The sequence below is a fragment of the Canis lupus genome, chromosome 3, assembly GCF_011100685.1.
Source record: "Canis lupus familiaris isolate Mischka breed German Shepherd chromosome 3, alternate assembly UU_Cfam_GSD_1.0, whole genome shotgun sequence".
In the NCBI taxonomy this organism is placed as follows: Eukaryota; Metazoa; Chordata; class Mammalia; order Carnivora; family Canidae; genus Canis; species Canis lupus.
Window position 1 is genome coordinate 7748295 of NC_049224.1, and position 17585 is coordinate 7765879.

Genomic DNA, 17585 nt, shown 5'->3' on the forward strand with positions numbered 1-17585 from the left:
AGCACTGCTTCCCTTATAGAATACACCCATATTGATTGAATTCCGTTTTCTTCCTTCTGGACCTTTGGAATTCCTCACTTTTATGCCACAGAAAATTCAATTGCAGCTCCTACCTCTAAACCCCATGCAACTGAAATTATCAAGATATTCAACAATCCGTTAGCATTAATCAGGATCCACGCATCGTAAAAGCTAAGAAGGAAGAGCGCAAAGGAAGAACAATTTGGTTATAAATAAGAATACCAGAAACACATAGTCCACTTCTGCTGAAGGTCCTTATATAAAGTCCCCGGGAAGAATGGTTCCTGTCCTCTCATTGATCTTCTCTGAAGAATCCTTCTGAATGATTCTTGTCCTTGGACCCACATTTTCACATCTGCTCTCTTAGTACCAAAGAGGGCAAATGTTCATTATGGTCCTGACACACAGACAAATGCAACAATAGGTTTTGAGCTTACACATTTGTTTAAGCTGTGTAGAAACGTCCACGAGTGGTACATTGACAGCATGCAGCAGTGTCGTCTCTTGCAGACAGTTAAGAACAAACCTCAGTATTTCTATAAACAATTTATTATTGAAGTATAATTGACTACACTGCTATGTTAGTCGAATCCCTATATCTTCGATGCTTGTCCTTGTAGTTTTTATTTTGTACAGCAAGTGAGATTTCATGAAACATTTGACATGAATCTGCAGTTTAAATGGTTTCAGGTGCATTCATTCATGTTTTACTCATTTATTGAGTTGAATTAACTTAAAAGAATTGCTCTATGGTGCAGGGTAGGCTCCATGGGGATAGATAAGATGTGGAACTCATGATGAGGTTAGAGAGTTCAGAGGAAGGAGAGAGCGATTCTGGATGTAGGGAAGGGGAGGACTCAAGGAAGAAGGATTTGAGGAGTGGGCAAAATTTCTACAGAAGGATGGGGTTGTGGATTGGTAAGTAGGAATGAGATGGACAAGTGGACTGAAGTGAGGATTGAGTTTTTTAAAAGATTGACCATGTTAATTGGATAAATATGATGTTAGTGGGAAAATAAAGAGGAAGATATATTGGAATACTATGTAATGATAAAGTAGGAATGTAAATTATATAAGAATGTTACCGCCCATCTTGATTGACATAAAAATGATGAAAACTTTAAAAAATTTTGACTCTGCATGTAGGATGCCTTCTTTCACACATCATATTTCAAAAATCACTTTTTTTTGCATTTTTTTTTAGCTCTGTGACATTTGACTTTAAATGGTAGGAAAATTAGCCAAAGGAATTATAACAATTTATTGACCTGTCTTTCTAGCTTTAAGCCTAATGCAAAGTTACTTTCTACATAGTACTTGCTAAAGTTAGAGAAGCCCTGCAGGATTTTAAAGTATTAAAGCATCTTTTCCAATCCTTGGCCTTAAATATTCAGTTACATTTTTAATATTTATGAATATAAAGTACATAGATTCCTGGGCTCATGGATTTATCTTTATTATTATTTTTTTCCCCAAGCATAGGTAGGTCTTTAAATTATAGTGATCTTTGTTTTTATCAGAATGCAAGATACTGTTAAAACAGCTCACTTATTTACAAACAGATTTGATTATGTGGATGAACAGTTTTCTGTTCATTCAGTTACCAAGACAGAGCTAATCAACATACCCTTACATAAACTGAGACATAAAATTTGTGATAAAATCCAATGAAGCAGCAAGCCACACACCTGCTGCAGCTTTGAGCTTCTAGATTTCTCAACAACTGCCCCGGTGGAACTTTGAGCCAAGTAAAAAAACAAATCCAAATGTACTTCTGTCACTAAAACTTTGTCTCCAAAATTTGGCTTGTGGAGATGAGCCTTTTAATAAATGAAACCTTAAAACAGAAAGAGCTCTTGTATATGCTTGGTATTACTGAAATTGGATTTGGACTTCTTTGCTCTTGAAAAACTAAAACGCTTCTTTTTGCTCTTTAGAATAAAAAAGGATAAAATGCTCAATGCAGTTCCAGATGTCCTGAGACATTCTCATATGTCTTTCATTCCACTGTATTATTTGGGGATCATAAAGTGGTATCACAAGAAGTGAGACCCTGTTTGGACTTTCTCAGAGATGAACCAGGTTCAGATCTGAGTGGTCCGACCAGAGGTAGTGGGCTGTGTTGAAGAGCATAGACTCCTGGTTAAGCTATCTGGGTTTGAAACCCAGCTCTACTGCTAATTTGTAACTGAGCGACTGGATGATTCACTTACCCTATCCATGACTCAGAATGCCCATTTGGGAAAGTGAAGATGAAAACATAGTTCTTTGCTTATAGTGTTGTTGGGATCATTCATAAACGAGTATTTTGTAAAGGCTGATGTAATAAGCACAATGTAATTGTTAGCTCTTATTTTTAGAAACAGAGTTCTTGTGCCTGCTTGCCTTTCTCTTTCTCTCTCTCTCTGTCCATCCCCTCCTTTCTTATTTCCATGGCAGCTAATGTTTGGAAAAGCCATTTCCAGACTAATTTTTGTAGCTGAATGAAATCAGGGAAATGCTATCAAGTGTCCTCACACAATTAGACCCAAATTCTTGCCACATCTGTTTGTGATACAGGAGCCATTTGAGAGTATAAAAATCAGAGCTCCATTTTGCAGGCCCTTTCTGACTTTCGTTTACAGCCTTCAAGTTATTTACCTGGTGTGCCTTAGTCAGCATTCCCCACAGCCTAGATGCATTGATCAACTGTGTCCACATACATAAATATGTCATTCCTAATGTCTTTTCCAGTTATTATGTAGGAAGTCAGAGATGAGTGAGATTAACAGACTGAGAAACACCAGCTGTAATGATGCTCGATAAAGCTGTCAGGTTTTAAGTCATGGATTAGTAGCATATCCTGACTCTATAAATGAGATAGAATTTAAACCACACGTTAAACAATGTTAGCTCCAGCAGCTCCAAATGAATTGCAGTTTCTATTGCGAAGTTTCTGAAGAGACACCACGTGAGTGTCTGTGGCTTAGATAAACTGAGAAATAAAATGGCAGACAATTCAATTCCCTCATGTCTAATGTGAAACAAATTGTTCACATTTTCATTCAAAACAGAATTCACCTCAAAGAAAACATGGTCATTGTTTTAATTTAGACGATTGTGCTATGTTGGCCTGAATTTGAATGTGGGAAAGTTACACAGCTGATTTCTGTGTTGCTTCATGTGGGTACTGGTAAATGTTTAACAAGTAGCTCTCCAAAGGGAGGGAAAAAAACAACAAAAAACAAAACAGCCCTGACTTGTGATGTTTGCCAGTCTCTGTTGCATAAACACTCCTACCCTGACCAGTGTCAAGCTACCAGCCTGACCTCCCTGAATTGCAACGTTAGGGGAAAATGTGCACAGTGAGTTATTGTGAACCACTGTGAGCCAGTCCCAGCTCACTTACGGTAGTTTCTTTTTCTCAAGAAATGCATACCAGATATGAATGTCTAAGAGCACCAATAATGGAGGATTTGTCCATCAAACAAACAAAACAGACTTGGATGGAAAGAATCCAGGGAGCTCAAAGACACAGTGAACTAGAAGGAACTGGTGCTTCTAAATTAGAAGAAACTGAAAACTAGAGAAATGGTCCCTTTCACCATGGCATGTAAAGATCATCTGTGATCAATCAAGCAAAGCTTCTGTTCAATCATATTTTTTATTTAGATCAATCATAAATTGTTCCCCTCCCCCAAAATCAAATTATTCCAGGTAATAGTGGAAGCTACTATTAGAAGTAATAGATTTTTATTACTACATGCAATATTTTGTTTCTGGTTTTCTTATTTATAACCAAATCAATATGGGTGTATTCTATAAGGGAAGCAGTGCTATGGCCTTGCTAGACAGGGTGAGGAGAAGGAAGAAGAGATTTTACCTCTTTTTTGAGAAAAAGGAATTGGAACAACTATATGTAGTCTATGAGAAGAGACTGAAAGAGAAGTGATGTGTCATTGAAGAAGCATTCTGTGATGTCTCAACCACACCCTGCCCCTGCTTCATGATACCTGAGAAATGCAGGTCACGGATTTAGGCTTTTCTTTAAATTATATTTTGGTTCTGAAACACTGCTTCTTAATTCTGCACGCTTAAAAGACTGAAAGGCCTGGGGGCATGACTTTGTTCAGGTTTGAATGACCTAAACAGGGCCTCGAAGGAACACTTAGAAGCAAATACAGGAGAGCGATGTTAGTGTCTTAACTAGCTCAGCCTTCCACACTAGCCAAGAGACTCACAAATACACAGAAATTCAAAAGTGCTACGAATGAAACTGTCAAATGAAACTTTACCTGCCTCCCTCTTTGCTTTATTCTAAGGTAAGACCTCAGAGAGTTTTTCAGGAATGCATGTTTCTGCAGTGCCTTCTTCAAAGCACAGAAAGACAAGAGCAATTTTCTTTTTCCCTTATGCTTAGAATTTTTAACAGATTCTCATTCTGTCTTACATGGCTTCCTCTTGACCCCTAAGTATTAATATGTAAATCTCAAAATAATTATTTTCTCTAGATTTTCCTCAACAAAAAAATTCAGAGTACTCTCTCTAGGGTACTGACTTCCAGCGTCTAGGCCCCTCAGCAATGCCTGTTTTATTTATGATATTTTAAGGTTATCCAAGTTCTTCCCGAAAGAACTGCCTAATAAACTTAGCCCCTTGTTTTGGAGGAAGACTCTCTGCCTTCAGTCAAGAGTCTCCCCAGCACAGGTTCGGCTGCTTTCCCACCTTGGCCATCAGCGTGGGTGCATCTCCTTTCTTGCCAGGGCATGATTCACGTTACCCCCTTTCTGCTCCTCAGTCACCTCAGAAGATGGCTGTTCTTTGGATCTTGGCTTTCGAGTTGATCTTGAGGAAAAAGGATTCTACACGGAGAATTTCCACTCAGCAGCGTGGGTTTTCCGAGGAGATGATGGGGATCCTGAGGACAGTCCCAGATGTCTTAGTAAAAAACCCCGACCGGTAGCTGGTAAGGACTCTACAGTTAATGGTATAAAATAAACGCCTTCGAGAACTTGTAACCAAGCTCCAGGCAAGTCTCTGAAGTGGGCAAAATGCACACAGGGTGGAGTGTGAGGGACGTATATATACATATACGATGTATTTCCTAATATTGTGAAAGAATCTGAAGCTATTAAAAGTAAAACTGTGTTAAGAGCTCATTCAAACATTGAATTGTAATTCCAAAGTTGGTGTAAAGATTAATGCAGGAAGAGTTGAGTATTTTCCATTCTAGGGGTAAAAACACTCTTTTATTTTATTTTATATTTTATTTTATTTTATTATTTTATTAAAGATTTTTATTTATTTATTCATGAGAGACACAGAGAGAGGGAGAGAGAGGCAAAAATACAGGCAGAGGGAGAAGCAGGCTCCCCATGGGGAGCCCGATCTGGGACTCAATCCCAGGACCCCAGGATCACGCCCTGACCCCAAGGCAGACACTCAACCACTGAGCCACCCAGAAGTCCCTAAAAATACTATTAAAAAAAATAGACTATTTAAAAATATATATATGAACAAGTAACATCTATTGTTCCAACAACAAAATATAACCATTTCATTGTTTTTGCATTTTTAAATTATTATTTAGATATTACACATAGGTCTAGTTTTGTTTTTAAACATACATGAAATATGTATTTGATATTATCATGTATATAGTTTGAGACATAAGATTTTATAGCCTGTTTTTTACTTTTAATATTTATTCATTATATCTTCACTTAATATAAGTGTTTTAATGTGTTTTTGCAGATTTGATTAGCATTCTAATAATTTCATAATTTTTATGAAATTTTTAGTTTACTGAAACTATGTATATTTCTCCAATGCAATAACAGCCTAATGATTAAAAAAACACTTATACCTGAATTACAAGTTTTAGCATGTGAAATTATTTCATGCAATCTTTGCTGTAAAATTTAAGGTATAGAGGTTTTTTAAACTTATGGTTTATTGATATAAATGACCTTGATGAATACTTAACAATTTAACTTGAGCAAGCAAAGATTTGGGGTGCAAATAAGGTTTTAAATTAACTATACAATCATACATTTAACAAATATCATGTCTACTGTGGTTCAGGCACTAGTGGAAGTTGTTAAAGATACACAGTGAGAAGTAACAGATTTTACAAAGATGTACTTATTATTTTCAGTACAGGCAAAGTGGTAAATTGAAATGAGTTCCTATGTACATGCATAAAATAATACAATATTTTGTGAATTTAGAATATTTATTTATATTCATATCATAATTAGCTTAACCATTCATTGGAAAGTAAGTATAAGACTCTAAATCTAAAATTCATTGGAAAGTAAGTATAACACTCTAAATCTAAAAATTCAAAGAATTCAGATTGGAATTTTTGAAAATTAAAAGAAATGATGAGGATTTAGGAATAAATGTTTTAAATTATTTGTATATTTAACTTTTATTTGAGTAATAGAATAGTATAGAGAAAGACCACCTGACTGAAAGTACAATTTGGGATGTTCAGATTTCTATTTGTTCTCTGGTGTATTTCAAGCACCTAGGACACTGCGTGCCTCATCATAGGAAGCGAATATGTATTTGTTGAATGAATGAATGAATGAATGAATGAATGAATAAAAAGTCCCAGATTTCAGTACTACTCAGAAATTTGGCAACTACATGACCTTTGAAAAATCATTTATTGTTATTATCTCTCTGTCTTATGGTGCTTATAAAAAATGAAATGAAATTATATATGTGATCAGTATAATTAGCAATTTCTATCTATCTTGACTATTTCTCTCACTCCTGTTTTTCTTAATTATCATGAGAACTTTGGATGAATGTTAAATATCTATTCACGTTTGTATGTACTCATATATATTCTCTATGAATTCTAAACAATTGCTATTACTTGATACTTAGTAAATTTATGAGTATTTATTGCCAATTTGTTTATGGCAGGCAGGTATGAAAACATAAGATGAATAAAATACAATTACTCCCCCACAATATCTTGGCTAACACATGATATATGATACCTGTAAAAAAAGCACATTCTTGCCATTTCCGCAACTGCTTATGGTCATCAAGAAATAAAGCATTTGATTGATTCACTATTATTCACTTTGGTTAAAAAAATGTGTTCAAGTTTGCCAAAAATTTCCCTTATGTGTGGATATATACATATGATGTGCATTCCCATGTAATATATATATATATATATATCACACATAAGAAAAACAAAATGCTTAAATGCTGCAAGTGAGTTTCATAATACTATTTATTAAAATGAAACTTAATAAATGTAGTTCAAGAATGTAGCAGTTGTTCTTTCTTACTGTTACCAAGACTTGAAAGCGTTAGCAGATGCTGATGTTCTTAACTACATGATATTGAGAGATCAATGGAAGAAAACGGAGATTGAGAGGAAAGGTGAGCTGGAGACAAATGAATAATTTTTTAACTGAAAAATATCAACCTAATGGCATTTTAAGATACTGACATACTAATTTATATCTACCAGCATGTATTTCATGAGAACAAATTTTACACTTAAAAAAAATCAATCTTAATCCCCTAAAAGAGCCCTTCTATAAATGGAAGAAATAGATAAAGGTTTGCATCACTCTAGAAGTATATTGAGGGGCTCCTGGGTGTCTCAGTCAGTTAAGCATCCAACTCTTAGTCTGGGCTCAGGTCATGATCTCAGGGTCCTGGGATCAAGCCCCATGTCAGGCTCTGCACTGAATATCGAACCTACTTAGGATTCTCTCTTTCTCTCCCTCTGCCCCTTGTGCTTGTGTTCTCTCCCCCCCCCCCCCCTCTCTAAATTAAAAAACAAAAAAAGCATATTGAAGGAGCAACAAAAAAGTTTTAGGGTATTTTTAATATGTGAATGGTCTTATTTTTATGGAAATATTTACCCTTCCTTTGAACTTTTACATCTAACAAGATGATTCCAAGGAAGTGTGTTATTTGAGGGGAAAAATTACTTGAAGATGTGCCCACAAAGCCTCTGAAAAGACAATGACATTCATTTGTGGCTTTTCAGCAGCTGTGTGGCACTCATAGATTATCTACCAGACAGTGGCAGAGGAAACCAGGCCTGTAAATCTTAAAATATGAGAAAACTGTCTTGAGGATGAGAGAGGAACATATTGCAACATATTTTGATTGTCTCCTCTCCACAGGAGAATGCTACAGTTGAGTTCACCATTTAAAGACTTCATGGAATTGTTTATACTTTCACATACATTGTTGACATTCAATTTGCCTGAACGAAGAAGAAAGAAAAAAAAAGCACTATCACTGCAGCCTTGAAAGCATTAGCTATCTTAACAGTCTCATGGAATATGAAAACAAAACAACGAACATGATTTGATTTGAATCAACACAATAAATATATTCCATTAAACAAATATCTGTTGGGTAATCAATCTGTCAAAAGCAGAAGACAGTATCAAGAGAGTAACCTAGAGGGAGCAAAACATTTTGACATGAGATGTTAGAAATGATTTCTACCGAGGTCAGAAATAGGATTTCTGATCTTCTTTCTGCCCTGATTGGCTACCAGCCTGTTGCAGATTGTGAAAATATCCATTTCCGTGTCCTTGAATTTCTTATTTCTGTCCCTTAAATTATACTGAGATCCAGTCAATGACAATCAAAACAGTGATATAAAATGACGGCCAAAAGGAGATTAACAAAAGGATGGAAATCTTCCCAGGAGCATAGAGCAGAGCAGAGGAAAGAGCTTTAGGATTGGGTTACACTAGTACCTTCCTGGCTACTTTGCCATGTTTTCCCCATACTGTTCTCAACAGCAGTAAAACAGTGTATTTTCTTCAGACAAATTGGAAAGATAAACATTCCTTCAGGAATGTACATGAAGAGCCTATCCTTCTCTTTAAATGGTTGCCAACTTTGGCAGCCAGGGTCTGGCATGAAAAGTTCATGAGAAAAAGTCTCTTGCCCATCTTTACCATTACAATCGTAACACAAAGGAAAACACCTGGACAAACAGTAGATACCTAGTAAATGTTTGTGAATGAATAACTTCTACTATTACGTTATAATGGATCACTAAAGACAGAGACGCTTATTTCCTTGTTTTTAGCAATATTTTTGCTCCCTAGCTGACTGACCAAGCAGGAGGTCACATGCAAGAACATGTGGATATATTGCCTAACTTATTACTGTATTTGTCACTTCTTATAGGAAATTTAATTTTAGAAAACCCCACTAATTTACCTCAGAATAGCTGAGAGAAAATTTAATAAAGTAATGGCAAATCTTCTTACAAACTCTGTAATTAGAAATCTTTAAACTGTAATGTAAATTAATAATAATAGTATCTTCAAAGGTCAGGGACGGCCAGGAAGAGATTCCTCATCAAATGGAAATTTGGAGTGGGGTTTTTTTTCCTACTCAAAATATAATTGTGGAGTCAATCATTTTAAATTCTTAAGAGTTCCTTTGACCTCTCAATTGCTTCTAATTCTATCCATAATTTGCCTACATTAGGCATTCCATAACAGCCTTTGAATATGGATCTAAAGAGGATGCAACCTTCAATGAAGAAATGTCCTTGATCTCCAGTCCAGAGGAAGATCTAAAACTCTCTGAGACATGAGAATTGAAATACAGAAATATCAAAGAAGGGTTGGAAAGAAGCAGAAAAATAAATTACCCGTAAATTCTCCTATTTTTTTAATATAAAGGGATTCTATTAAATTATGTTTTATGGTGTGAATTTGCCCTGTCCTTATTAATAGACAAGCATTCTTGTTTTATAATTAATTACCTGACTTTTCCCCCCAGAGACTTAACAATAGGCCTCTTACTAATAATTCACTTATGGAGCTCAGGGAGTTTATCATTAATTATTCTTTATTATGATTTATTCTTTATCATTTTTTAGATATTAACATATAGAAAAGAAAACTCACCCAATTAAGTATACCATCATAAAGTGTAATTGTTGGGGGCAGATTAATTTTTCCAGTATTAAGGTAATGATTCTCTCTGGTGAACCTGACCATAAATACAACCCAACACTCAGTATTTTGAAGCTTTTTGTTTATCATTCTTCATTGGATAACTTTGTCAACACTTATTTAAAAAAATGGATCCATCTGAGATCACATAATCCCTTCAGATGTTTTATTTCAGTTTTATATTCTAACATGACTTAGGCATAACTTTTCTTCTAAATAAAAAACAAAATGTCCATATACAGTAAAAGACAAAATGCTTACAATGTCCACATCTCCTGTTATGTAAACTGACCTGCTATAAAAGGAACAGACCTGCAGAGACATATTTGCAGCCTTACAATCCTGTCCTTTTGTCACCACTGAAGAGTAACAGCCCATAGAGTTATGAGCAGAGATGTTTTCAACCTGTGAGATTCTCACTTTCACAAATTTGATGTGGGAAGATGCCCTTATGGTACTGAGCACAGAAGTTAAAATATCTTGAGGTAGAGAAAAGTCAAGAGGGTCCATGAGTGAGCAGAAGTTATAAATAAGCCAAACTCATTAGTGAGCAGAAGCTATGAAGAAACACACACACACACACACACACACACACACACACACACATAGATCTACACACATTTATATAGATAAGAGGCTGTGAAGGTAGCAGGAGGAGAAATGGAGCAGATGTATAGAAAATCAGACTGAGAAATAGCAAGGCTACATCAATTAAAGATCATTAGACTAATGTAAAAATCCATAAATTCTTACTGTGAACTCCCCACCTTCAGTACGACGCAATCTTACACTTACAATACCTGCAAGGTCCTCCCAGCAGTTCCTGCTTTTTCTGAGAAACTCAGTTATTCAGGCTTTTTTGGGTTCCTGTAAGACTTAAATGTACAGCTGAGGATTCTGTTTTCTTATTTCCATGTATAACTTTGCAACACCAGTCCTATTGTTAGGACATTGCACCTGAGTGACTCAGACCTGTAAGGCTGAGCTGCCTTTCGGGAGTCATGCGGCCGTGGGGTGGTGAGCACTGCCCCTTACTCACCATATGACCCAGGCAAGTTGTTGAACCTCTCGTTGTCTGGGGGCACCTGGGTGGCTCAGTCAGTTAAGCATCCAACCCTTGATTTCAGCTCAGGTCATGATCTCAGGGTCGTGAGATAAAGCCCTGAGTGTGGAACCTGCTTAAGATTCTCTCTCTACCCCTCCTTTTGCTCCTTCCCCCACTCTCTCTCTCAAACAAAAGCAAAAACAAGACAAAACAAACCGAAAAACAGCTCACTGTGCCTCAGTTTCCTCCTCTCCAAAAAAAGAATAACAGGCTGATATAAAGATTAAATTGGATAATACTAATAAGTGGTTAGAACATTTTTATTAGGTCTGGCATGTCATAAACCAGCAATAAATGCTATCTACTGTTATGACCATATTTGTGGTATCTAAAGAGTAACTCAAAAGAATGCCCTCTTTGCTTCTCCTTCAGTTCGAGAGCGAACCGTGAAGCTGTTCAAAGGAACCGGTGATTATCCCTGGGGATTCCGAATTGAATTCTCCAAGCCAATCGTGGTCACCGAAGTGGATGCTAGTAAGTTGCCTCGCTATAGCAGCTTGCATTCAGAGCAGAACGAATGTCTCAAACCTCACACAACATGATAAATAGCCTTTGATATATCCCATAAAGCACACACATGCAATAGAAGCAATTTCTAAATCTCAGTTTATCAAAACTCGTGGTGATTCAAAGAGCCCACATCACGATCAAATACTTTTTAAAAGACCATGCTTTCCTGATGGAACACGCTCCCCTGGTAGCCATCGGGCCTCGGTCTCCCTACAAAGAGCCCTACCTGTACCTGTGGAAACAGGGTTACAGGGCTCTGCAGGTAGGAAGGGTCTTAGGAATTGGCAATCGCCAATCTGTTTGTATCTAATAGTTCCTGGGAGGAGTTCCATTACCCCCAAATTATTTTCCTTACAGCCTCTCAGATTTCTTTATTTCCTAATAAGCCAATTAGAAATTCATAAATACCTCATCAACATTAGATCCTTTACTCCCTGACCTATATAATGGAAGAATCATCTGAGGTCAAGCCTATGAAAAAAATGGAGCCAGAAGACTAAGATTGGCAGGACTATAAGATAAAGATTATCTACACCCAGCATGCTGCATTAGAAGAGGCCCAGGGCCGAGAAGGGGGAGGGGGTGTCTCTGAATTACATTATCGTCCCCATCTGGACTGTGAATTCACCAAGGTCAGAAACTTTATTTCATCCACCATTTTATCCTCACTACTTTGTGCAGTGTCTTAAAGGCAATAGAGGAGATGCCCCAAAATACTTGTTGAATGACTATGAGAACCTTAGGGATAAAAGCTGGGGAGCATAGGGCAGAGAGGAAGGGAGGAGTACCACCCAGCAGTATTACAACCCTTCCTGCTCTGCCCTTGTGCCATAATTCCTTCCCTGGGCCATTATCACCCGAGGTCACATTTCATTTTCCTTTGCTTGTCAGCATTCAGGTGTTCCTTCCACTGTATGCTCTGTGATTCCGCTGGGAATGTGTTCTCAGATCTGTTAAAAAGTGGATGACCACTCAGCTCTGGGAAAGGCCAGAGGAGTGACAGCTGAGCTCATGAAATTGTTGCCTCCTAGTCCAGCATTCCACGGTCCTGGGTGATACCGGTGGGAAACAGTGGGTCAGACCATCACATATTCTTTGTATGAACAGAATTTTCCAATGAATTCTCAGTGCATGGGATAAAAGGAAAGAAATATTGAGTATCTAAGTAGTAAGTGAGATATTCCTCATGCAACAAGGAAGTTTTATAGTTTTAGAACCCTTCCTATGGAAAGTTCTTTGTACAAGTTACCAGGTGATCCATGGCATAGATTCTGTGTAACACAGAGGATTTGTCTTCTTTAAGAAAGAGGGAACTAACAGTTCTAAGTAGTTTGGATGTCTATTACACATTAATTGATGTTTTCAAAAAAGGAAATTTACTTATTTATAATATCACAATGGAAATTAAATTTACTTTAAATATAAAAGCTATCATATTCATTGGGTACCTATTATGAGCAGGGCACTTGATATATGTCCTCCCATGTAATCAATGCAACAGAACTTGAAACGTGACATGATCACTTCCATTTAGCAGATGAAAAATATATATATATATTTTTTTATAATTTTTATTTATTTATGATAGTCATACAGAGAGAGAGAGAGAGGCAGAGACACAGGCAGAGGGAGAAGCAGGCTCCACGCACCGGGAGCCCGACGTGGGATTCGATCCCGGGTCCCCAGGATCGCGCCCTGGGCCAAAGGCAGGCGCCAAACCGCTGCGCCACCCAGGGATCCCGCAGATGAAAAATATATTAAGGCTTAAACTAGTTGAGCAACTGGCCTAAAGTTAATCAACTACATCATGACAACTGCAGGATTCGGATCTAAGAATTTCTATCCCCGGAAACAGAGTTCTTTCCCTGTGACTTCTATCAGTTAGGACCCTCTGTTGCAACTAGTAAGAAATCTGACTGATAATGGTTTAAGTCACGAAGGGAGTTTATGGACTCACAAAAGTTGAAGGTTCTGAGACAGCGCAGGTGTTTGATTTGTTTCTGTAGCTCAATTTCATCAAAGGTATGAATTCTTTGACCCCAATTTCCTTGGTGTTACAAGCTTCCCATTTGGATTCAAAATGATTTCAGCAGTTCCAGCCTTCTCGTGGCACACCAGAGTCATAAAGACAGAAGGGATGGGCTTCAACCCTCAAATGTCCTCGGGTTTCTGGGTCCCCTAGGGAACACTGTGAACTGTTTCACTTAAGCCAAATGCAAGAGGATAGCCTGCCTGAGTTGCTAGGAAACCAGGGTGAGCCCTGGACTTGAGAGTGGAACAATGCTGCTTTGCCTAACCCAGCCCATCACATACTGGAGAAGAGATGGAAAAGATGTGAGAGGAACCTCAAGGAACTCTACAACCACTCAGCCTCAAGCCATACTGACACCATGACACTCTGCACCCACCGAGTGATAAACAAGTCACACAAACCAACAAACGTTGCATAGTGCACACGAAGGTGGTATTCTTTCTTTTCTTGATTTATTATTTCCATCTAGTCACATTCTTTAAAAATCCTATTATTCTTATCAAAGAATTGCCTTTGAATGTTTCATGACTTGAGTTGACCTAATTCATTCTCAACTGTTAAGAAAAAACATTCAATACCTTAAAAATCGCATCAACTCCTCTTAGTTACACAGTTGAACTGACATTATCTCAAATACCTTTTACAGTTGAGCAGGATTCAATGTCTGACATAAAATAGCTTTTTCTCCATTAAGCTTCATTATAGACCCATTCTTCGCCGCTCTGGGGGAGTTCTGGGATGGATCTCAATTTTTGTAGTCTCTCTTAGACAATAAACAGTACTGTTGTTTTGTCATTAAAAGTCCATACAAAAATCACAGAACAACAGGTTGGTCTAGTGTATTGATAATCAAAGTTTGAGCATTTTTATCCAATTTAAAATTTCTCTCCTCTTCCTGAACCTTCTTCAAACTTGCAGGCCTGGATTATCTTCTTCAAGATTTCTCATCTCTATTCTCCATTCATCAGAAATCTCACCCTGGCCCTTTCAAATGTACTCAATTTTTTTTTTTTTATCTGTTCCTCCTTTCCTTCTTTTCCAATTGAAGGTCAATTTTCCCACTTTCTCATGGCTTACAGAAACATCAGTAAGTAGGGAATTGATGCAAATTTCTCTAAGGTAATAAAAGGACTTCCTGTTGTGTGAGAAATAAGTCATGAATATGAAAACAGATGTGTAAAAGACTGAAGGAAATCACTATGACAGACAAAAGAGCATAAATGGGCAGAAAAACCTTCTGAAGGCCCCACAGTGGAGGTCTGGCACTTGTGAAGGGAGACAGAGAAGGAATCATGACTGCATAGTTAGAACCTCAAACTGCAGCATAGCTCTGAAAAATTCTGAGACAGGTGGACAGGAAGCCCCAGAGTAAAGAGTGTTCATTAGAGAAATCCTGCATTGGCCAGAAAGAGCCTGGTGGCAGGACACCCACCAAATTCAGTCACTGGCTGGCACGGGTGACTTCCTAGTGAGAGTGTAACCTCAGTGTGACGTAAGACTATCAAAGTGTGGCAGGTGAAGGCACTTCTGGGCAGTGTAGCTCTAAGACCTCCAGAGAAGGTAGGAATGGAAAGCCTTAGAAAGAGAGAGAGAAAATAAAAGCCTATCGATAGGAATAATTCTAATGAAGGTATAATGAATACTACTTTGAAAATAATAAAATAGGGATCCCTGGGTGGTGCAGTGGTTTGGCGCCTGCCTTTGGCCCAGGACGCGATCCTGGAGACCCGGGATCGAATCCCACGTCGGGCTCCCGGTGCATGGAGCCTGCTTCTCCCTCTGCCTGTGTCTCTGCCTCTCTCTCTCTCACTGTGTGCCTATCATGAATAAATAAAAATTAAAAAAAAAAAGAAAATAATAAAATATAGAAAGAAATTGAGGAACACCTAAATTAACAGCAGGAAAGACATATGTATCATTTTTAAGCCTTAATATTGAATGATGTCAATTCTTTCTAAAACAGATTACATGGAATCCTAACTAAAATTCTAGTAAGCATAGCTGCCTTTGTTTTTGACTTCGTTTTATCAGTAAAAAAAAAAAAAAAAAAAAAAAAAAATTCAATGATATTCTAACATATTTATAGGAAAGCAAAGGGCCAAGTAATTAAACTGAAAATTCTTTCATCTGGGGAAAAAAAAAACTTGTTTAGTCTATAATTAGATATTAAAAGTGCAAATGCAAGGGTATATTTTATACTTTTTTACTTTGATACAAATGAATTTCAATGGAAGTCATATTTCAGTTTTTTCAATTAAAGTTTAACCAGTTATTCAAACATATAAATGATTATTTAGCAAATAAATCCCTTAATGATTGGGGAAGAGAGGGGTTTTACCCAAATGTTGGTGGAATTTGGGTGTAGAAGGGGAGACCCCAAGCAAGTGGGGAGAAGAGCAGAAGAGGAACTCAGGTGACAAAAGATAAAAATGGCAAATTTTGCCTGTGTCAACCTTGCTTGACCCCTTAGTGCCCTTCAAATTAACAAAAGAAACAACGACAAAAACAATTGTGGGCTTAATTATTTCTATATAGACACAAAGAATAGGCAACTTTTTATCATAAAGTGGTTTCTGAGTTTTTACTATGTTTTTAAAAGGCATTTGTCCTTAAGAAAATAAATGTTTATTCATGGGGAACCTATTGGATGTTTCCCACCTTCCCAATCTATTTGTCCTCATCTTTCTCTCCATTTTCTCTCTCCCCTTCCCTCTTTCCCTGTCCCTACTCTCTTCTTTCTACCTCTGCCTTCACAAGATTAATGTTAAATGAAGAAATAGAACTCAGAAGGAAAATAAAAATGACCACGCTTTAAAAATCAAACAGGTCTGACTTGATAAGTTTAGTCCGATTTTTGCAAAATATCCAAAACGTTGTTCATGACTGTCTTTCTAGATAAAATAAGGAAATGCAGTTTAATAAACTGTTACGATTTCTTTATTTTCTGATACCTTTGTAACTGTTCAAATGAGATAGTTAACTGTATCTCATCCATTCAAATGGGAAACAAATCAGAATGTTTGCATTGCAAGTGACTTTGTATTTAGGGGGCCCTAGGTTTTGTAATAGGAAAAGCTGAAGGATCCCTGCTGTAGCAGAAATGGTACAATACATAGTTAACCTAGGATTTTATTCAACATCAGAAAGTGCTGCCCTGGCAGGGATTCATGTAGCTGCTGAGTCTACTTCTCTTTTTTTAAAATGTATTCCTCAATGCTGAAGAGCAACCTCTGAAATCCATTGTCTAGTCAAATCTGCTAAATGAGGGGTTGAGGGACTTTAAAATTACACGTATTTTCAGCACTTCTGAAAATCTCATTCACACCACAAAACATTGTTCTGGATGCACTAGAGAGGCTTAATTACACACTGAAGATAAAAAGATAAAGCAGGGAGACCTGTAGGTGGGATGGAAATGATTATCCATAACTATACAGAGAGGGAGTTTGCTTGTAGCTTACATAACTAATTGCCCACACCCGGCTGGCATTTGCATGAACATTTTCTATGAAAGCCTAAATGCTTATGAGATCTGTTGGCATAAACAAAAGAAACAGATGTTCCAACTTTGATACCAAGCAAACTTGAAAAGAAAACTATACATTTAGGGATGGATAAACCATAGAGGAAATTATGGACAGGCCCATCTTTCTGGAAGTTCTCGAATTTAAAATACTACTGTTATAGTACAATTCTTTTTTAAATGAAGGGACAAGCCCCCATTTTAATTATAAGTTTTTCGGTTTCTGCATTATATGTAAAAATGCATCAAAGGATGGAGGAGCTCAGCATTTAACTCTTTATAATAAACATAAAACTATGCAGTCAAGTATCCTGTTAGGGAAACAAACTTACAAAAACCCTGGTCTTGTTTTCCTACCACCTCAATCCTTCCAGTGCCACGCAGGACGTAAATACTTCCAACTGCTCCCAAGAATCGCCTCAAGTAGGACTATCCACTGTG

General features: G+C 37.2%; 1 protein-coding gene across 1 annotated transcript in view; it reads left to right on the forward strand.

The window, feature by feature from the left end:
* The window catches only part of LOC102151511, a 98409-nt gene that overhangs the window by 14247 nt on the left and 66577 nt on the right, over positions 1-17585 (forward strand). The window contains exons 3-4 of the mRNA XM_038532177.1: positions 4799-4966; positions 11452-11553. Of these exons, the coding sequence (XP_038388105.1) occupies positions 4799-4966; positions 11452-11553 (270 nt within the window). The remainder of the gene's footprint in view (positions 1-4798; positions 4967-11451; positions 11554-17585) is intronic.